The following is a 24,209-nucleotide window of genomic DNA, read 5'->3' as shown; positions in this document are numbered from 1 at the left end:
GAATCAAAGCATATGTGAGTGTGGAGCCGGATACGAAAAAGATGAAACTAAAAGGAGATGTATACGGAATTTCTTTAACAAAACCTGCACAAGTGATATACAGTGTTCAACCATTCCAAACAGTTCTTGTGATTCTTATTTAAACTTGTGTCTTTGCATTCCAGGATACCAGCGTGAGGATGGTGACGGGCCATGTGCCACAATCCCTTTGAATTTAGATAAAACTGTAACAAGCAATATGTCAAACTCGTATTCAAATATTTCTTATCCTAATTTCAATATGAAAAAGTGTAAAAATAACTCGGAGTGTTATAGTGTAATTACTGGTAGTGAGTGTAACTTCTCAAAGTGCTCGTGCCCGGTAGGACATATTTTGGAAGTGAAAGAGTCGAAATGCGTCAGAATTATATCAGAGAAAGACAATAATCTTACGAAACATACTAATTCATCTACAGACAATGCGAATTATACCTGTAACGACAATAATTCAAATTGTACAAGCGTGAATGAAACAATTTGCACTTCCGGTAATTCAACTGAAGTTAACGGAAGCGGATGTGACGATACCCTGATAGGCAGAAATTGTCGGTCTTCGGCCGACTGTAACATCGTTGGAAACAACACTGTTTGTGGTAATAATGGTAAATGCAAATGTCAACCCGGATTTGTACCAAGCGCCAACCATTCCAGATGTGTCCTCCTCGAAACGACCTGTAATGATGACAGTGACTGTTCATATATTCAAGATGGCGTCTGCACCAATGGCTCAATTTGTGGGTGTAAACCTGGGTTCAAATTTGTGAACCTTACGTGTGAGCTTTTTAATGATTGTTTTGATGACCTCGAATGTCTTTCAGCAATTGACGGATCGCGATGTGTAAACGGATCTTGTATTTGCAACATCAGCCAGAAGGCGGATATCGTCGTGGGCCGTTGCGTTTTGAAAACGGTCGGAGATTATTGTAATGGTGATCATGATTGTTCCCAAGCAGTGCCAAATAGTCACTGTTACAATGGTATTTGTGTTTGTAAAGCCGGGTTTAAGCCGAACGAAGATCAAGCAAGCTGTGTCCGCTTAAGCCTGGGTGACGCGTGTTCTGCTGATTCAGAATGTGACACTGGTATAGATAAAGCTTATTGTGGTTCCAACAATATATGTGTATGTCCTTTAGGTTACTATAATCTTCCGAACATGTCCTCCTGTGTACGTCGCACTATTGGTGATGCGTGTTCGGTGTTAGCGGATTGTGAACACGCTGTGAAGAATAGTGTCTGCACTGATGTCGGGCAATGTGCTTGTTCACCTTACGGATTCCGTGACGCTGAAAACGGAACGAGGTGTGTTCTTCTGCAATTGGGAGACGCTTGTGATCTAAATGAAACTTGTGAGGCCGCTGTCAATAAAAGTGAATGTAGTAGTAACGGAATATGTACTTGTGTATCCGGATATACACCTGGTAAGGATAATTCCTCGTGTTTGATGACGAAACTCGGTGATAGCTGTGTCGATTCAGATATGTGCAGTGCATTAATTGATCATAGCACATGTAACAGTAAGTCAATATGCACGTGTCTATCAGGATATAGATCAAATATTCAAAACGACGCATGCGACCCGATCCACCTTGGAGACCCGTGTGACGTGGCAACTGACTGTACGAGTACTATTGATCATAGTTTATGTGGCGACGACAAGCTCTGTGGATGCACCGCCGGATACAAGGTTAATAAATCTAGTAACTATTGTGTGAGGCTGGTTTTAGGCGACTTTTGTATTTTCAACATCGAGTGTAATTCTGTAGTAAACAGGTCGTTTTGCACCGGAAATCAGACATGTGAATGCGAAGTTGGTTACAAAGCAAGTGAAGACTTCAGAAATTGTGCTTTGCTAGAAATAGGTGACGTCTGTGAGTCTAATGAGGAATGTGCCTCAGCAATTGGATATAGTGTATGCGGGTCCGACAACCACTGTCAGTGTGACACGGGTTATAAGGTCAACGACACTCGTAAAGATATTACCATGGACGAAGCTGGACCTGTCGATGATAAATGCATTCCTTTGGTGATAGGGGATGACTGTTCGACATCACATCAATGTGAAATTGTAATGGACGACAGCATTTGTACCAATGGGACGTGCGGATGCAAACATGGATACCGGTTTAAACTTGATGGTAGCGGTTGTACAAACTTAAAGCTTGGTGACAAGTGCAGACGCGGACTACAGTTTGACGATTGTGCTGAAATATTGAATAGCCAGTGTGGAAGAGGGCCGAAATGTCTTTGTGATTACGGCTACAGAGCGGCACCAGACGGAACGTTCTGCATCAGAAACATGTTGGGCGATGCATGTAGTCAACACATTGATTGCAGTGTCTTGATGCCAAATAGCTTCTGTGGAGAAGACAATTTTTGTCTGTGTGAAAGAGAAAGTGGTTATATCCCTATGGACAATCGAACAGACTGCAGGCTTATTAGTCATGGAGACCCGTGTCAAAGAGACAACGACTGCCATTTCGGACTCAACGCTAATAGTATGTGCGGCGGAAACGGTATTTGCGAATGTGAAACAGGCTATCTCTTCGATGAGGGAGACAAAAGAAACTGTTTTCCTGCTAAGATTGGGGATACGTGTGGTGATGATATCGATTGTTCGACATTTATGAACAATTCTCTTTGCAGTAGTAAATCTAGCCGATGTGACTGCGACGTCGGATATAGACCAGTTGATAACAACACCGGCTGTGTTCAGATAACAATTGGTGACAACTGTTTGGTAGACTTACAGTGTACCATAGCTGTGAATCACACACGGTGCCTAAATAACACTTGCTCCTGTCTACCAATGTATAAACCCGATACCAATGAGACTTTTTGTGTCCTCAAGGAGCTCTTAGACGAATGCGATGATGACGTAGATTGCACTCTAATAACAAACAGCGTATGTCGTAATCGAACTTGTGAATGCTCAATTGGTTTCTACGAAGACAAAAATTATACCATATGTACGAAACACACTATGTACTCGGTATGTGAAAGGAATGAAGATTGTACAACAGTTATCAATGACAGCTCTTGTCACAATAATACATGTATATGCAACGTCGGATTCTTTGTTGAGAATGAAACGACATGCACAAAACGTAAAGTTGGGGACAGTTGTGACGTAGAATTAGACTGTCAATCAGCGGTCGCCAGTAGCAACTGCTCAAATGGAACGTGTGAATGTTATCCAGGCTACCTCACTAACCATATCAACGATACATGCACCAAAAGAAAAATATTGGACGCATGCGCAGTGAATTCGGACTGCGACAATGCCGTTGTCTGGAGTGAATGCTCGATAGGGGAATGTGTTTGCCAGAAAGGCTATCGAAGCTCGAATAATTATACTTCATGTTTAAAACGTATGTATGTGAACGAAACAAAAAATAAAATAAAAAAGTGTTGAAGTTGAATACGCACCTTGAAATAGTAATGATCGACCATGAATACTGCAAAATAAATGTAGATACAAAGAACACAAACTTATTATGATTTCCTTTTAAAAAAAAGAGAACGCAATTTTTTCATATACTTCAAATAATCAACGGTAATACGATTAACATAGTCAAATTTGTTTTGGAGTTTGGTAGTTTATCCATGAATGGCGAATGCCTACGTTTCAGACTTTTTTTTTCTTTTTACTTACAGGGAGAATTGGAGACGTCTGTGAGTTTACGGGGGATTGCCTCCATGCCGTTCCAAATAGTCTCTGTGGCAAGGATAATAGTACTTGCGTGTGTGATCTTGGATTTAAAGCTGAACTTAATGACTCCATTTGTGAGCCAAGAGTCATTGGTGACACGTGTACATATGACCCAGACTGTCTTTACGCTGTGAACAACAGTGAATGTAGGGCAGGGTTCTGTACTTGCGAGACAGGGTTTAAGGTCCTAGACGAGGGTCATGTATGTGACAGTAACAGAATATTTGATAATTGCGACCTCGATTTTGATTGCACATTGGCAGTCGCTAACAGCGAATGCTTCAACAATTCGTATTGCAGATGTCGTCTTGGGTTTCATGAAAAACAGAACAACACTGAGTGCAGTTTAAGGAAAATAGGAGATAAGACTTGCACACAGGAAATAGACTGCTCAGCAGCTGTCAATAATAGTTTTTGTAATAATGGCGTCTGCGCATGTACGTCCGGATATTATGCGAATGATTTAAGGTCCGATTGCATTTTGCGGAAAATCTACGACGCTTGTCAAAATGATTCCGATTGTGGGGATGCCATTACTAACAGTCAATGTTTCGATGGTATATGTTTGTGTTTACCCGGATATTACGTCACATCCGGAAACAGTACTTGTGTAAAAAGACGTGTTATGGACGATTGTAAGAAATCAATAGACTGTTCAGCTGCTGTACATCTTACAAGCTGTCGACAGGGCGTTTGTCAATGTCCTTTTGGTTACTATGGAAACGACAACGGGACTTCCTGTAAACTACGTGAGTGGCGAAGGATTCCTTACTTCTTTCTATTGTGTTAGATGGATACTTCTCTTCTATAAATACATACAATTTTCTGTTTTTTTGTGACATGTTCGAATTGAATGATGACATTAATCCTTTGATGAGACTAAACTTCCATATAACGTGAATAACCTATTACATAACTATGTATCATTTCAGGGGTAATTGGAGATTCTTGTGAGGAAGATAAAGATTGTTATTTCGCTGTCTACGACTCGGTGTGTCAATCTAACCGATGCTCATGCTCAGAAGAGTTTGATTCTTTCGAGCGCGGGGAATACTGTGTATTGCGTGAGTTTGCAACATGTGTATCGGAGTTGATTTTTTTCTATTCCAGGTCTAATTAAATGGTAAATGTAATGGTAAAAATAAATATCATTGACACCTAATGATGATATAAATCAAAACCTGACCTCTGTAACTCAGCATTTCATTGTTCATTATCCCTCACTCTTTCTAACAGGTATATGTTGTCTTTCCTTGAGTTGTTGGTTGACGCAATAGCCAACATACTTGCCTTTTGGCAAGACGAGAAATGAAAATGCAAACCTTTTTCACTCTGTAGTGATGAAATATTCCATAAATCTTTCCCGGGCACATGGGGTGGTAGAAATATACTTAGTCTCTTAGTCTCTGGTTAAAATATTTCTTGCTTCACCATACGGTAGAAGCGTATATCAGAAGAAATGTTGATTACATAGATATGTGTAAACAATGTGATATTCCGTATTACAAGCATGATTTTATATCTGAATTCAAGAGAATTTATGTGAATTTGTACGATATGAATTCTAAATGTTTTAGACGATTTGGATTAGTTGGTGTTTCCTAATGTTCATTTGAGTGTCTTAAGTGTTCATGAATGGGTTATAATTACGATATATATCATCTAGGTAATGTAGATCACTGGAATAGATAGACGATATGTACCGATACATCGCTGATAATGTCTTTGTTCTATCTAAGCTCTGTCCATTGATTACACACGCAGTTGAGCGTTCCCGCTCGGCGAACTTTCATTGAACTGTATCAGTATGATCATGACTCTAATGTAGTGTTTTAGTGTCAACAGTTCTTGGTGGTAGAATCTGTAGTCGATTGCCCTAATGAAATCATTTACATTTACTGGGTTGTCTTATATGTTCACAGGAAATGTTTTATGTAACCTGACGGCTCTATCTGAGGGATACATAACACAAAGGTTAACAAATATTCATCTTGACCTTAAACCAAGGCAATAAGTAATGTTCTATTCAGGGCTTTTTTGGGTTTCAAAACTCTGCAATTCGATTTCATTGTTTTGTCGTCACTAACCTCGTGATAATAATGCTGAATATGGTATTAATTATATGCAGATGATAGTAGAGGACAACATATTTTGCTTAAATAAGGTGTTGTATAACCATTATCACAATCTCGTTTTAACAGGACCCTTGCTGTTGACCGAGGTGTGTTACTTTCCGTCTCAGTGCCGTCACATCGACAGCAGAAGTATCTGCATCAACGACAAGTGTCTTTGTGAACCAGGATACTTTGTATCTAATGAACAAGACACATGCCTTCCAGGTAAGATACTTTAACCATAACTTAGTTATGTTTGACAGATTTTTATGGAGGACAAAATAAAAAAGAGACAACCACTTTCTTGTGACATTTTCGATTCATAAAGTAGCGCCATTATCCATATGACATCACAATCGACCACTGACTGGCGTAGGCAATGAAATATTGTACCAGTAACATATACACAGGACGAATCCACGGGATTACATGTAGATTATGCTATATATTCTTTCATGAAATCGTACTAACAAGGTAGTTCAATGCTTATCTTTACATTTCCTAGGCAGGTTTTGATGTTATGGCGTTATAAGTTAAAATTGAAATACACTATTCTCTATCGAAAGTGTACCCAGTCAAGTGGTACAGCCATTGATGGCGATTTTTTTTGGTTTTTTTTTTTTTTTTTTCGTGCTCGTAATAATGAAGTTGTAATGATCATACCTTAAATCACAATGCTTTCCGTTTAGTTTTGTATCGTGGCATTGTCATGCAAATGTACATATTCCATATAGTTTGAACCAAAACATGACTTTTAGAGAAATATCACCTGATAATTAGATGTTATATTGTAACAATGACGATGATGATCGGTTACATATGCTTCTGCGCCGAATCAGCGATTTATATATCTTTCTTAATCCTATTTACCATGCAACAAGATGTTTCTTAAATCTAGGAATTTTGTTCAGATCGTTCGTTCAAAAAATACTTAAGTTATGGGGAAGTTTTATGGTCGCCATAGCGATCTCATGGAGAAATATTCTATTCCTTTGTGTGAAATGAAGCTGGACGTATTTGATGCTCGTTAGTGTGCCTAATGGTTCCCGTTATTGTATACCAAGGTTTACATGTCGAGTGTCATCGATGGAGCAGAAGACGTTTACTCTTCCGGAACACTTGGTCTTATTCTCCTTGTACTTTTTCAGGAGTCTCCATGTAAATCTTTCTTTTGTTCAAACTTTGCTCTAGTTAAATGGAATTTGAGTTTGGATTATGGTTATGTTGCCATGTTGGTATTGTCTTGGTGGTATTTTTTTTAATTCATGAAATGAACAGTATCTTCTAAATAAAAATGTCTGCACTATTCGACCACGTAGTAATACCCCAGCATTGTAGTCGTCGACAGCCAATGTCGTCTATATGCTCTAGATCACCTCTGATTTCTGTATACTGTGAGTTTCTCAGATAGTCTCTTTTAGTTCATTTATTTTAACTCCTTTCTGATATCTTCTCCATTCTACCATCCTGTTGCTGCGTCCAATGTACGGTTACTACCTCAGAACACTTGGCATTACCTTTGTATAGGAGGTAGTCCATTTATATGTGATTTGGTTTTCTTAAGGCCTAAAAAGTGAAACGTCCGATAAAATAGCTTCATCAATATTACATGTTTGTTTTTTTCTTAAAATAGGGCACAGCTATATTTGAATTTTCTTCAGGCTGTCATTAACACAACATCATTTCTTGATAGAATATTCCCAACACAAACCGCATTACCAGTAAACGGCCACTATTAACAAAATATCATTTCTTGATAGAATATTCCCAACACAAACCGCATTACCAGTAAACGGCCACTATTAACAAAACATCATTTCTTGATAAAATATTCCCAACACAAACCGCATTACCAGTAAACGGCCACTATTAACAAAACATCATTTCTTGATAGAATATTCCCAACACAATCCGCATTACCAGTAAACGGCCACTATTAACAAAACATCATTTCTTGATAGAATATTCCCAACACAAACCGCATTACCAGTAAACGGCCACTATTAACAAAACATCATTTCTTGATAGAATATTCCCAACACAAACCGCATTACCAGTAAACGGCCACTAATAACAAAACATCATTTCTTGATAGAATATTCCCAACACAAACCGCATTACCAGTAAACGGCCACTAATAACAAAACATCATTTCTTGATAAAATATTCCCAACACAAACCGCATTACCAGTAAACGGCCACTATTAACAAAACATCATTTCTTGATAGAATATTCCCAACACAAACCGCATTACCAGTAAACGGCCACTATTAACAAAACATCATTTCTTGATAGAATATTCCCAACACAAACCGCATTACCAGTAAACGGCCACTATTAACAAAACATCATTTCTTGCCAACACAAACCGCATTACCAGTAAACGGCCACTAACAAAACATCATTTCTTGATAGAATATTCCCAACACAAACCGCATTACCAGTAAACGGCCACATTAACAAAACATCGCATTACCAGTAAACGGCCACTATTAACAAAACATCATTTCTTGATAAAATATTCCCAACACAAACCGCATTACCAGTAAACGGCCACTAATAACAAAACATCATTTCTTGATAAAATATTCCCAACACAAACCGCATTACCAGTAAACGGCCACTATTAACAAAACATCATTTCTTACCAGATAGAATATTCCCAACACAAACCGCATTACCAGTAAACGGCCACTATTAACAAAACATCATTTCTTGATAGAATATTCCCAACACAAACCGCATTACCAGTAAACGGCCACTATTAACAAAACATCATTTCTTGATAGAATATTCCCAACACAAACCGCATTACCAGTAAACGACCACTATTAACAAAACATCATTTCTTGATAGAATATTCCCAACACAAACCGCATTACCAGTAAACGGCCACTATTAACAAAACATCATTTCTTGATAGAATATTCCCAACACAAACCGCATTACCAGTAAACGGCCACTATTAACAAAACATCATTTCTTGATAGAATATTCCCAACACAAACCGCATTACCAGTAAACGGCCACTATTAACAAAACATCATTTCTTACCAGTAAACGGCCACTATTAACAAAACATCATTTCTTGAATATTCCCAACACAAACCGCATTACCAGTAAACGGCCACTATTAACAAAACATCATTTCTTGATAGAATATTCCCAACACAAACCGCATTACCAGTAAACGGCCACTATTAACAAAACATCATTTCTTGATAGAATATTCCCAACACAAACCGCATTACCAGTAAACGGCCACTTGAAGGATCAAAACGGGATTTCTGTTTCATCATATGAATAAAATCTTTAGGATTTCTTACATAATTTAGTTAGAGTTATTTGGATTGAATTGCGGTAATGTAATTAATGTACATCTTGTCTTTGACTGTTCCCAGACAGTGGTGGTTGTACCAAAAAGGGATCAAGACCAAAATACTTTGCTTGGAATGAAAAAATCATAAAGTGCCTCGCAAAAGTTGTTTATTTCATAACACCCAAAAAATTGCATTTCTCATTACGAAGGAAGTAAATTTTACTGTATCTTATTTGAGAAAATTACTTTTTAAGCATGATTTGTTAAGTCTATTGAAGAACTATATGTTTGGAATTGTAGTCTAATGGTATACACATGGTCACTTTGATGGATGGGGCAAAATGGGTCAACTCGATTGTAATTTGATTCATTTGATTATATTTAGAAAGTAAATCAAGTTATGTTATTGTTAACGAGGTGATTGGACATGACAGAACAACAGCTTCAGCATGTTTTATATATAAAACTTATAAAAGTGACTGTTAAGGCCTTTGACCTATTGTTCTGATAAGTATTTGTCCTGCTGTAAAATGAAAGCCTCACTTTATATCTTACTACTAGTGTAAAGAAAAGGAGCTTCATATTTAACAGTTATCAAACATGACTTACAATTGCGATCGTCGTTACTCGATTGTTATATCAATATCATTATAACGTTTTATAATGATATTAAAAATATGTCATTGCTCGTCCTGCTTAATGCTAAGCAGGTAATTTATCTGGAAATCGACTGATCGGAATTTATCCGGCTGTCGATAAGGCTAGCAGCTAGATAAATCCAGTTCTTTCTCGCCATCTGAGAAACGCAATTACCGTTTGGTTGAAATATTGACACAATTAATTTTTGACATCAAACGGAAGGACAAATTTCTAGATGAGACCTTACTGACAAATAACCGTTCTGGATAGTTTCCGGCATTGCTAAATTCCTGAACCGCCTTAAACCAACTCCATATATGCCAACTGATTAACGCACAACTATACAGTTACTGACACTGAGTGTCAGATTTCAATCACAATATTCTGGTAATTGATATACGTCAATCCAGTATATGTACACACTTCAGGGATGATTAAATTCTAGTTAGTACTGATTAGTGCATACTTTGATGATATATGTGTTATCGCTATTCATCACGTGGCCGGGAAATCGAACATTGTAATACATGGATTGAAAGTTATGAAACACTGTCCACAGACATAGTATTAAGTACAATTCCTCTGAACTCACGACTTGGGTAAGGTAGTTCTCTACGGCCTTGACCGGGCAATTTTTAATTAAAACAAACTGTAATATCACGTGATATCATAGTGTACGCACATATTGCTTTGGATTATCATATTGCAACAGGTAGGACAACGCGTGTAACATTGGGAAAGTATAGGTTTTCAAGTGTTCTACCATTGTATACAAAGAGGTTAAATAGCAGATGGTTCTGTGTTACTATTTAACTCGAGTTCAAATTAGAAAATACCAACATGTCAGAAGATTTAAATCCATACTCAGATTCAATAAATCTTGAGCAACACGGGGAAAAAATTGAGGAGATTGGAAGAAATAACAAATACAACAAACACCCATGTGACCTGTCCTGTCTCTACCACAATAAAAGAACTATTCACGAGTTTGTGTGACCTGTCTCTACCACAATAAAAGAACTATCAATGAGTTTGTGTGACCTGTCTCTACCATAATAAAAGAACTATCTACGAGTTTGTGTGACCTGTCTCTACCACAATAAAAGAACTATCCACGAGTTTGTGTGACCTGTCTCTACCACAATAAAAGAACTATCCACGAGTTTGTGTGACCTGTCTCTACCACAATAAAAGAACTATCCACGAGTTTGTGTGACCTGTCTCTACCACAATAAAAGAACTATCCACGAGTTTGTGTGACCTGTCTCTATCACAATAAAAGAACTATCTACGAGTTTGTGTGACCTGTCTCTACCACAATAAAAGAACTATCCACGAGTTTGTGTGACCTGTCTCTACCACATTAAAAGAACTATCAATGAGTTTGTGTGACCTGTCTCTACCACAATAAAAGAACTATCCACGAGTTTTAGTGACCTGTCTCTATCACAATAAAAGAACTATCCACGAGTTTGTGTGACCTGTCTCTACCACAATAAAAGAACTATCCATGAGTTTGTGTGACCTGTCTCTATCACAATAAAAGAACTATCCACGAGTTTGTGTGACCTGTCTCTACCACAATAAAAGAACTAACCATGACACATCAGCTGTTATGATTAATTGATTGCCTAAGAGTTGACCATACCCCACCTATACTGGTAGAAATAGTTTATAAACGTGTGTATGACATCATCTTTAGACTAAGGCAGACTTTTAACAGTCTTACAAAGTCATGAATATGGATGCAATTATCAATCAGATATGTTATAGAGATAAGACAGTGATAATGTTCCCTTCTTTAAATATAAATGGTAGGTAAACTACTTTATCAAACACTTGGAATTCTTTGTAACAAAGTGTACCATACTTAATGAACACAGATGATCGCTAAAATTAAAGGCGTCCTGATGAACTCGTACTCAAAGTTTAATTCCAAAGAAATCTTGACTACATCAACCTAACTAATTTCCGTTAAAGCTGTATATGCATTATGGTTGTCATTAGTTACGTGACGATGTGGTTGCAATATTGTTAGGACTTAACTGATGTCGTCATATATGATTACCTTCAATTGCTTTAATTGGTCATTTGCATTCATTTCAATTAGTCTTATACATCCGATTCTCTCTTGTAATGATTAAATCCAGGGATATAGATAGTCGTGATTATGGCTTCCGTATTTAATCTAGCGAGGATTAAATACATAGAGAGATGTATTTGTATACTGCATACTTAAACGATGTAGCATTTGGCACGATCGTATTAAGAATTACGTCATATCTAGTTCTAGTTCATCGTGAGATGATTGTTTTATTTATCCTGGTAACAGCAGTTAATTGAATTTATCCCGTCGTTCTTGGAATGTTATTGGAATGCATTGCGAGTATTGCATGACAGACAGATTTTCAATGGTTGATCGATATATACATGTGTATCTCTATTTTTATCTTTTAAATTTATTGTTTCATGCAAGTGAACTTGAAGTAGAACAACGATTCTAGACATTATTGTTATAAACTTTTGTGTGTAAATTACATCACATTGCTGAAAAAATAGTCGCTATGCACATAATAAAACTGTTTCTTTAAAACTGAGTAAAACTATTATGAAATATAGGAATGTAGCAATAGACATCTTATTGATACGAAATATCTTTCTCTAGTGACGTCATTTCCTGACAACTTTATTTCAGACGTGGTGAAGGAATACAAGAAGTCACGATGTTTTCATAACTGCCGTCCAAACGTGACTTCAACATAGCTTGTTTGCGTGAATGTTACGTTAATTCCACACTATGATCGGTTTACAGTTTTATAGTCACCAGAAAAAAGAAGACTGATAAATATATCTCTCGATCATGTATGATTAGCCATATCTAACAAAATATCAAACTTTTACGATGTCGTGTTAATACGTCTCGAATGTTGACAATGTTTTTTTTTAAATAACTATCTTTAACATCCTCGTGCGATCAGTACAAGGTACATTCTTTATCAGCTGCTGTAGAAGAGGCTGCTCTTTTGGGAGCGCGGTATATCAAACACAGTACGGAGATGTACCGTTGCTGGGTACACTCTCTGTTGAGATAGATCCTGAAGGAGTAATGATAAACGGCGTTTTGCTCGGTCGGGCACGCCACTGAATGATATAGCCTTCTGTGATTAGGAATTGGCAAGTGTAGCTGTGTGTCTGTTTTTGTAATTAACCATATAGTTTATCATAAACAACTATTCATAGCCCACTTTTTCATGCACTCTTTACGTGTAAATGGGAAACATCCTGCTGAGGTGGTGACGGTACCGTTACTGAAATCATTAATTATACAACGTTACGATAGATTGATCCTATCATAGCCCAGCGCCATTATGTTGGGGTACAATGATAACTAGAAGTATAACACCATCTTGTTATACTGTTTTACTGTGAATGCAGACGGCCATGTTAACTGTACCCATACAATATGTTTATGATGTTCGTATTATATACTGCATATTATAATAAAATACACGGGCTAAATGTTCTTTAACAACATCAATTGAATGTTAACAATAGAAAAGCTCGCAGATAAATACACAATGTTTCACCCTCAACAACAGAACACCTCAGGGAAAATACCCACCACATCCACTACAAATAATGGCTAACCACTGTCAATCCACCTACTAAAGGTTACTGGCGGCTTTGAAATTGATATTCAACTTGATGATGTATACATAGGGGACAGACAACCAATCAGATAAAAAGTTGTAATAAATTTGTATTCATTATCAGGCACTACTGTATCTAACTCTAAATCCATATCACGTAGATACATATACATGTGTTTTCTACTTATAGGACTCCTCAGTGATAAGTTCCTAAAGTTTGAATCCTATAAGGTGACTAAGGAAAATCCGACGCGATCGAAAGAAATGTCAAAACCTAGACGAGGATTTGAACTCTCTTCATAACTCATTGAATTTCGTAATTTGCTTATATCTGAAATTTTAAAAGAACATCAAGTACATGTGTTTATATATGTATCTGACTTAAAGGTATGAAAAGGTGTTATTCACCTGTAGGTCTTTCGTACAATCTGCTAAATCATGCCACTAATCGACTGATTAAGTTGTAGCATGCAGGTTTTGACTTTTCTCAAACAACTCTGGGACCGACAACCTATCGACATTAAGGCTACGTCCAAGCTCTGGGACCGACAACCTACCGACATTAAGGCTACGTCCAAGCTCTGGGACCGACAACCTACCGACATTAAGGCTACGTCCAAGCTCTGGGACCGACAACCTACCGACATTAAGGCTACGGCTAACTTCAAAGTTTGTTTCAAGGTTTTATTCAGTCACTCTGATACACTTACAGGTGTAACAAGAAGACACATAATATAGTAAACATGATACAATGCTTATGATAATAAGTACAAAATTACATTTTCTGTAAATAATGATAATTTTACATCATTACATGGAGAAAGAGCACAACCGGGCACAGAAATTAACTCAGTAATACAAATTTTGGGGAGAATTTTTTACATTGAATATATCAAACAATTATAATTCTAGTTATAATTAACAGCGGAAAAGTCTTCAGATATGAAATACTCACTAGATTTTGATATGTTTGGGCAGGTGTTGGATTTTAAATTAAATCTGAATTGAATAATTTAACTTTTTACTAAAAGACATATTTGTGAATAAGTTAATTAACACTTTCAATCATAAACCGGTTAAACTGTGTATTTACATTTAAAGAGTAACTTTGATAACTCCTACTAAACAATATGTGTAAACAATGAGGGATAGCCAGAAACCTTGCCAATTCGTCAATACGAGAGTCAGCTTGACACTGTTTCCAACAGATTGTTGCTCCGCTTCCTGAGATATGTCTGGCGTCACTGTACGGATACAATTTCAGTCCGTTCGTTTAGTGTTTCTACAATTGCTCCAAGGGGACACACTGGTCAATATTGATCTGTAAAGATTGTGTTGGTCATATGTTTTAAGCATTGCACAGTATTAGGAGTAAGCTTCGTACCTAACTTCTCTTAATTCAAAAGATTGTTATATGTCCATACCAAACACATGCCCATGTGTTTGTTTGTTTGGACTGTTTTATCCCGCTATGATATGTATTAAATGTTTTGTTTTCAACTATCCTTATATGACGAACTTAATTAAATGACGATAAACCGATTAACTTTAATGTACCATAAAACGCGCCCAGAAATTAAAAATTATATTCAAAGACGAGAAAAACTAGGGACATCTGTCAATAATTAAGCAGTAGTTCCCAGAAAAAGTTGCGAAGTAACATTTTCACGAATGAGTCTTGAAGATGATTATCCTCGGAAAACATATTTGCGAAATAGAATAGTACTGGTGTTAAGTTCAGACGGAGCATTCAGATAAAATGAGATTACAGTTGGGTGTGTATAATGTCTGCAGAAGATACTTCTACCTACTTGGTGTAATATATCGTCTAGGAACTAAGCATTGTTAATTCATTGTCCCTATCTTGGCACGCAACATAGACACAATAACATATCTCGCGTCAGGCTGTAGCACATGCTTCCAGGTACACTACGCCGCCAGATAATCACTAGCACGTGTAGTTCATACTTACAGCGACCTGTAGTTCATATCGGCTAACTAACTGCACGTACATGTCCAGGTAGGTCAAACGTTTGGTCACGTCATGAGACGCTTGTTTCCACGTTGATGGCATTGTAGACCTAACTGGAATCACGTGCCTGTTCTGATTTCAGGTAATGCATGTCACATACACGTATCTACAATGTATGATACGCGTGATACACAAGTGGTTCTATTTTTATTTTTTAATTACTTTTTTTCCGAGATATTTTCTTCATCGAAAGTTACGTAATGTTAGTTGAAGACACAAGTCCATCTGGACATTAAAAGAAAATACCTTTGTATCAATTGAATTGAGATCAGGCGTTCCAGAATGTTAAGCGTCTTTATCGATGACAACTGCAAAAAAAATCTGGATCAATCCGTGTAGGTTATTTCATGTTCTCAAATATAGATATCTTTGATGGAAATCGTGATATTTGGAACAAAGTTTCGAATCATTTGTGATATGTGAACATAAGAAATTGGGGATGTTCCCTGCACTTTCTACAAATCTGTGTTTAAACTCTTGTTCATATTTAGCCCTAATTTTCACTGAATTTGTGATCAAATTCAAAATATGTTGACATGTTGGTATTTTCTTAAAGCTCGTTAAGTTCGTTGTTAATGATGTGCTTACAAAAAGGACACATTAAGTAGAGGTGTATCAGAAATATGATATAATTGGTGACGATGACTGTGGTTTTATAACAAAATATGTTATCACGAATTCAACAACAATTGATTATGTGTCATAAATTAGTATACACTACGTATATGTTGACTGATTTATAATCGAATAAACTTAGTGTGCTGTATTGAAATGGATGTCACAAGCATGTGCAATCGTAATAAGTAATCTGTATTATTTTAGAAGCAGTGTCATATTGAAATTACGAAATATATAAGATAATTTGAAATGAGACAAGTCTTAACGAACCAGATCGTTGAACTTGTTTTTAATTTATTTTCGCATAATCATGATTAATAAAGTGATTTATTACAAAAATAAATTTCCTTGTAAAATTTTCTATCCCGATATTGTATTACGGTTCATCAGTGTTATTGTTTCGCTGTCATTTGATATTGTGACATGTGTATATCACAATATCATGTCACCATGTAAACATTCCGTAGCATTATTGATACTTCAACACGAGAATCTGAAACTTTATTTGACCTTGTACAAAATATCAATTGTCTTGCTATAGACAGCCTTCGAGGGAAAACAGAAATGGAATGTTTTTTAAGTAGATTCACATAAGCCGAATGCGTGTTTTCCTTCTTTCAGTAGTTGGACTTCGTACTGCAATCAGTTCGGAATGAAAACAAAGATGAGTTCATTTCGTTTGCAAATAATAGGTGATAGGTATGGAATATATGTTTGCAGCTCCAAGTAACCATGGGCACATGCATCTGTTCGCGTTTATATTGAACAAAAAATTACCATCCGATACATCAGAGCAATGCCAATAATTTCACAAGTCTTTGTGCAACAGTTCAGTATATTCAATACACACCAGTCCATTAGAATTTAATAATTACGATATAAAATATCAATATTATACATCATGTAATTTAATGTGATCACAACATACACACACATTCACATGCTTGTAATACAGCATATGATTTAACATGTGTATTGTGGTGATTCATCTGACCATTTATGAAATAATACAATTTCTGAGATCGAAATATATCCCTCGATTGTTATTGTTGCAAATGTTTTAGTGTCACACATGGGGGTTAAGTATTCCGCGTGATTTCATCGTTACTTACCTGACTATTATTTGATAAGATAACAATTGGATTGGCCAATATTAGCACGGCGGGGTAGCCATTAATTGAGAAGGCGCTTACTCCACTTCTGTACCTGGTCGGATTCTCATTTCAACGCACTCATGGTAGCCTAGTGACTGTTCATTTAAAGGTTTCCATTGACAGCGGCCTTTTGTGTTGGTAATAGGCAGTAGCAGACGCACTTTTATTATTGCTTGTGTTTTTGGATGGTAGTAGTATAGCGTCATTTGGCTAACGCAAATATCAGATGAGAATATATTGTGTGGTAGCGGTTGGGTGAAACCTTATCGAGTTTTGATATTTCCGGTGGTATACCGTGATTATACTATCACAGGTCTGCGGCAACGCATAGCAAATCTCAAAATACAGCAAGGTCAACGCTGTTCTAAATCAAAACAAAAATTACATAGCGGGTGTTGTCAATGTAGGAGAAGACGCTTCCCCTTCAGAAACAAGTAGTTTTATTCTAGTACTTTTTTCAATAGTCTACATTTTGATCTTTCTCTTGCTCATTTTTGCTCTTATTTCATGCATCTGATTTTGAATTACGATAATGTTGACATGTTGATATTTTTATTTCTCTCTCTCTTCTAGTTGTAAGGTGTAGATTTTCAGAAGTTTGTTTACAACTATCGATATTTAGGGGTTATAAAACTACAAATGGCAACAAAAACTATATTGCATTGCTTTTGATGAATATGACTTCTTGTGAGGAGCCAAGTAAACTAAATTTGTGTGTATTTTACACTAACTGATTTTTTATTGCTTATGAAAAGTGATAAACATGTGCAATCATTACAAACAAAGAGAGGGACATCTATTGTATTGCACAACCTTTTGTTCTTTATATCAAGATAGCGATGCCAGGTTTGTGTAATGTGCAGTCATGTTTGTAGATTAATCAATTTAATATGACTAGAACCAAGCCCGGAAGGCGTGCTCTTACAATGTAGCCTATATATTACGTATACACGCTGCAATTTATTTCCGCAATAATATACAGCAAAACACATCAATTTCTGGTGGCTTTCAGTACTCGTGCATTGTTATCTTAAATTTACCTTAACTACTACTGGATTTATATTTTTGCTAGTTCTTCAAGCTGATCAGTCTTTGTTTAAAGTGAACAAAAATGTCAAAATTGTACACATCAACGTTCTACAAACATTCTTACCCACCACAAAGCCTACAATATAGAAAGGGTGTGTGTGAACTTTTCTATATTAAATTTACAAGCACCTAAAGTAACATTATCAACAAAGCAGCAGAATTATCATACATTTTTATTTGTTGTTTAGAAATATGTCGAATTCTTCGAATCCTTCGGTAATTGATTTTCTCCAGAAGGAATGAAATATGAGGATGATTATAGTAGAGATTTTGATAGACCTTAATTGTATGTTTCTAGTTTTAAAAAAATCAGCATTGAATGTTTTTCTCCTTGTTTTTGTTATCAAACTGTCAACGTGTTAATAATCTGTAGAAACAAGGATTTTACATGTTAATTGACTAGTAATGTCTTGAGAAGCATCTTTTTTCTAACTTTTATCCTTTCTTTTTATTTCATATTTAAATTCTAAGCAGGACGATCAACATTTCGCGAGATATGGGAGTATGGTATATTACAGTACTTGTGGAAATATTTCTTCATACATTCGACGTCGCAATTTCAAAGCACGAAATTACAAAGATAAATTCCTATATTTATGAATCGTTAAGATATATAAACACTATAAAGTGATAATATCTTGCATGACTTGAGAGGAGGCCGCCACGGGGGAATCGTTTACGTGTGTGTTGAAGCACACCTTCATAGTGAGGTATTTAGCAGTGCATGTTACCAGCCGGACCTGACACTCTCGCAATACACGTGTAAATGCCATAAGCACTAATACGTTATTCTCAGGCTTCATTACAGAACTTGTTGACGGATATATTACTAAAGAGAGAATGAAGTAATATCGAGTGTTATGGTATCTTTAAACAATTCGGAAACTTGTCTGAAAGTGTGATCCGCAGTTGGAGGATATTGTTTCCAGAACGCAGACTTTGACGAGCACATGCACGGGCGGCTAAACATAACATGTCCGTTTCATTGAAGGCACTGCTTATATTATGGCCTTTTGTGTTGTCTTTGGAGCTATTATTCATGTTATGTGTGCCTATTTGTTTGGCAGATCCAGACCGTATCGGGGATTTATGTGATTCTGACACCAAGTGCCGGGAAGCTGTTGACCACTCTGTATGTGGATTTGGCGCGATCCGGAAGTGTGTTTGTGAAATCAAACGTTATCCAGAAAACAATGGGACTCTTTGTCATGAAAGTAAGTGATAATTTATGTTTAATGTGATTTGAGCTTTCGTTTTGTAACAAAACAGTTACACTCTTTACAAGTTTTTGTATCAGTGCTAGTGCTAAATTTCAATTTTTATCAAACCTTTTTCAAAATCAGAATTAACAATTTTGATACCATGATGCAAAACAGCGGCAAAATCAAAGTGTGGTAACGTAATTTTGACAAAGAAACCCCCACAAGATAATTCAGTTTGTAGCTAGCTTTAATGTTGGCATTAAAGCCGGGAATTACATTGCATCGTAGAAAAACACAGTGGAATATTGTACATGTTTGTTATTTTTATAAACCATACATACAATTCCCGTTAATAGTCTTGCCTGAGAAGTGATTGCTTTTCAATACCATATTGTACACAATCCAGTTATTGTGTTTATTCTTTAATTTTTGCTGACAAAGTTGTGTTTCGCGATGAAGTACTTTGATAGGGCAACATTTTGTGTCAACGAAATTACCACAGGTAAAGTTTTTATTACCTTTTTAAGGGATTAAAAGAACCATTCTGTTAACCTAGATCATCAATTTGAACGATGTCACAAAGATGCCAAAAACGAACTGGCACGTTTTACAGAAAATGTTCGTGAATAAACGTGAAGTTATGGCAGTTAAGGATAAGGCGATCTACTTCATGGTATAGATCTATCTCATCCTATACAGATGTAGGGTATTACATCTCCCAAAACTTCTCAGATAAGTCACAATTTCGCCTGGCGAAGATTCATAAAATTTTCACCTGTCTTGTGATTCAGATAAAGAGAACATCTTGATCCAATGTCATATAAGATCAGTGATATGCTGGACACTAATATTCAAATAAAAACACGTGTCAATTATAAACACACATTCTTCATGTTTGACAAAATCGACAATGTTGTCTTATTGTAACGTTGTAGCGAGTTATGTTTTGTTATGTTGAATTGTGCTTTTTCCGAGTGAATGAATGTGTTAAAACTCTGTCTGGTCCTAGTTAGGTACTGAGCAATTTTCCCTACAGCATGGAACGAGACGGCAAAAGAGATATCTACTTGACATACACGTATCTACAAAAGAATGCACCACATGACAGGCACAGTAACTCTAAAACATCACAATAGGAGGTCCTCGTCACCTTTTGTAGCGTAGTCATGTGACAATAAGATTACGTCATCTACACTGAGTTGATGGGTCGAGTTCACAAAGTGGAGTACTTATGTTAGAAATGGACGACATACGAATGACGCTCGGGACACGACTTTAGACTTAATGCTCTTGACTTAAGATTTTATACAATCGGATCGGAATATCACGAAGAAAATCATTCTTATTATATATTTCTCATCCTACATTAAAACAAAGAGATCCCGAGATCAAGCCATGTTACTGTCGAAGTGTTATCACTGACGTCACGTCAGTAATGCAGTGTGTTTGGTTAGTATCATCTTAAAGCACACAAAAGTGATAAATGCCCCTTGTTTTTGGTCTGATGAAGATTAGTAGCAAGGGAACATTAAAGGGACCTGACTATTCTATCAATTAACGTTAGGATAAATTGTTTTACCTCAGAGTGAACATCTTTTAATTGAATTCGAGTTAATTACAGATTTTTTATTCTCACATAATATAGTAATAAGACACAATTAAGTTGATAGCATGAACTACATGCGTTCATTCTCTTCGCTATGATGAAGACGATATATGCAGGATTCACACATGTCAATGATTTGTTCATAGACTACATGGGTCAAGTGGATTCTGAATGTCAATGGTCAATTATCTATTTAAGATTGGGAATGCTACGAATGCACGTGCGTGCTATCTGTTTCCTAGGGTACCGACTGTTATGGAAACAGCCCCTTCGTTCAAGCATTCATATTTTAAAAAAAAACTTCGATAAGCAATACAACTTTGGAGGGTATTTACAAGCAAAAATGTTTCATTTGAACATGCGTACAGTCAAACCAATATCACATAATGGAAGTATTTTACTTCTTTATCGCAATATAAAAAATCCTGACAGAATCGTTTTCTAGAGGCGGTACCGATATATTGAATATTTTGTGCTGTTTTATTCAGTATAGTTTGGTAATCGATATATATTGGAAGGTATTTTGGTGATCTCTGTGCCGTTATAAAGCCACATCCGCTGCATCAATAAAACGTGAGCACAGATTTCACTGCAAAAGAAATTTTCATCTTTACAAACAATAAAATTCAGGATTTCCCTGACGTTTTTTGAATTCTATCAACATAAAATGTTATACCGAAACAAAACATTTTGGTTTCATGGTCAAAAGATTTAATCCTGGCAATGCTAAATAAAATGGGCATCAGTTCAAATATAAATGTGTATACAGATACATTGCATTTTATTGGGAAAAGAAAATAACTTGTAAACAGTGTTCTAACGAAACAGCCTTATAAGTGGTTTAACGCTTAATTCATGAGTTTGAATATGATGATATTCTTCTTAATGAACGTTGCAACTGAAATCAATATATTTCCTCGACCTATTATCTAGATGTGGGAAAATTATTCAAACGCTAACAACCGTGCTGCGTGTTTTCCCATATTAAATGCCTTTTTTAGTTTATATTGATAAACTTAGTCGTGTTAACTTTCACATTTAAATATAATAATTGGTACATATAATGTATGACATCATTTTTTATTTGTATGACATTAGCAGCGATAATCTTGCGTGGTAATATTTCGAACTTTATCACAGTACTAAAGTATTATATACATAGTAGGGTTTCCGCAGGTATAGGATCCGTTTTGTATTACTAATCCAAGAAAATTATCAATCATATTTTTATACGCCTAGATTTGCAATTTCTGTTTCATTTGAATTATTTAACTTTCGCGTATGTGCGAATTTTTGCACATTTCGCTTTATTTCCATGAGTATTACAAGGCAAAGCACTGAGCATTCGTTCGAGCACAAAGTCGTGTGTTCATGCTTGTGTGTCTAACCAAGCTGTCGGTAGCTGGTAGGAATGTAGTATTTGGCAGACAGGAAACCACGATAAACAGCATTCTATTTTCAGATCTCAAAAGATGAGGTTAAAATGATCCCCATCTAAAACAATTGTATGGTTATCGGGAAACACCAGTTTGTGAACACAATAGTTACATTAGAGCGCTTCACCTGCATTTTAGTATACATAAATGCATTATAAAGAACATGAAGATATATTTTTATAAAGAATGGAGTTATATATTACTTTCTCGTCAAACGGTCAACTGAGTATTGAAGTCTGAGCAGGCCAAACCCTTAACTAATATCAAATATTCCTGACTCTGTTACACTGGGGATCTAGTTTGTTAACAGTCTGTTGAAAGCTGAAAATCAGCTTTCTGTGAATGACAGGGACTGCTTGGGAATGTATAACAATATAAAACGACTCATTATCGAACTACTGCCTCTCAGTACTACATTGGTAGTCTCTTGGTAAGTCAGAGTACTATTATAGCAGTATCATCATCAAACTATCACCTCTCAGTACTACACTGGTAGTCACTCGGTCAGTCAGGATAACATTATAACAACAAATATATAGACGAGCTTTTGTTATATGAACACAAAGAGGTGATAAGGTCACCATCTGTTCCTGACAATCGCCACCCGGTCACATTATTATTGTGTATTCTGATAACATTAAACATGAGAAAAAAAACAACATATTTAACTTTGTGTCTCATTCGCATTTATAAAAACTCAACAATACCTAATATGACTGCCTATGTAATTTACTACATGCTGTCATGCACGTATTAAAACATGTGTAGTACACGTGTTATAGTTATATGTGCATGAAAACGTATTTCCCTAATGTGACTAAAGGGGACTAAAATTTGATAATTCAAAGACATAATGAATATCTTGACAGAAAATATGATCTTTAAACATTAATTGGATACAATAACGCCGAATCCATCCATTTTAAATCATAGAGAAAGATACCTTGATAAACACATCTTGAATAAGACATGCAACCGTGAAATTGTCAAATGGTTGAGGTTAAATATATCTTAATAGCAAATCTATATCAAAATATGCCACCGTAAAATTTTGTCAAGTGGTTGTGGTAAAATATGCCATTATAAGCATATCTAGATCAAAACGTGTCACCGTGAAATTGTCAAATGGCTGTTTTGAAAGACACTTTGATAGAAAATCTAATTCAATACATGCCACCCGTGAAATTGTCGAGTGATTATGGTGATGTATACTTTAATAAACAAATCTGTATTTAGACATGCCACCTTGAAATTGTCAAGTGGCTGTGGAGAAATAGACCCTGATGTTATTTTATGAATCATGTACCATGATGTATACGAAGAGAAGAAAATCGGCACCAACACACAAGGAGACGTATATCATATCATCCAGTGACTTGATACCTACAGTGATAAAGTACAATCGTTATGTAAATAATTCTAGTGAGGAAACCCTACCATCATTTCATTATCTCAATATATTCACCGTCTTTTTACAATATTTTGTGGGATATGAAATCCTATCATTATTAGGTTTACTATCACTTCAAATCGATCATAGGAGGTCAAAACTTCAGGGAAAAGTACATTTTATTGGATAACCCTGGAAATAGACAAATAAT

At 36.1% G+C, this 24,209-nt stretch overlaps 1 protein-coding gene across 1 annotated transcript in view; it reads left to right on the top strand.

The window, feature by feature from the left end:
• Positions 1-280: 280 nt before the first annotated feature.
• Positions 281-24,209, top strand: part of LOC132554799 (multiple epidermal growth factor-like domains protein 6) — a 39,972-nt gene continuing 16,043 nt past the window's right edge. Inside the window, exons 1-5 of the mRNA XM_060219111.1 lie at positions 281-3,407; positions 3,694-4,497; positions 4,681-4,812; positions 5,950-6,087; positions 19,432-19,578. Coding sequence (XP_060075094.1) covers positions 281-3,407; positions 3,694-4,497; positions 4,681-4,812; positions 5,950-6,087; positions 19,432-19,578 — 4,348 coding nt within the window. The remainder of the gene's footprint in view (positions 3,408-3,693; positions 4,498-4,680; positions 4,813-5,949; positions 6,088-19,431; positions 19,579-24,209) is intronic.

This window comes from Ylistrum balloti, unplaced genomic scaffold (assembly GCF_031769215.1).
Source record: "Ylistrum balloti isolate Yb309-2 unplaced genomic scaffold, AGI_CSIRO_Ybal_v1 Utg370444, whole genome shotgun sequence".
NCBI classification, from domain to species: domain Eukaryota; kingdom Metazoa; phylum Mollusca; class Bivalvia; order Pectinida; family Pectinidae; genus Ylistrum; species Ylistrum balloti.
Note: the sequence above shows the minus strand (reverse complement) of the source record. Positions and strands in the feature narration are given on the sequence as shown.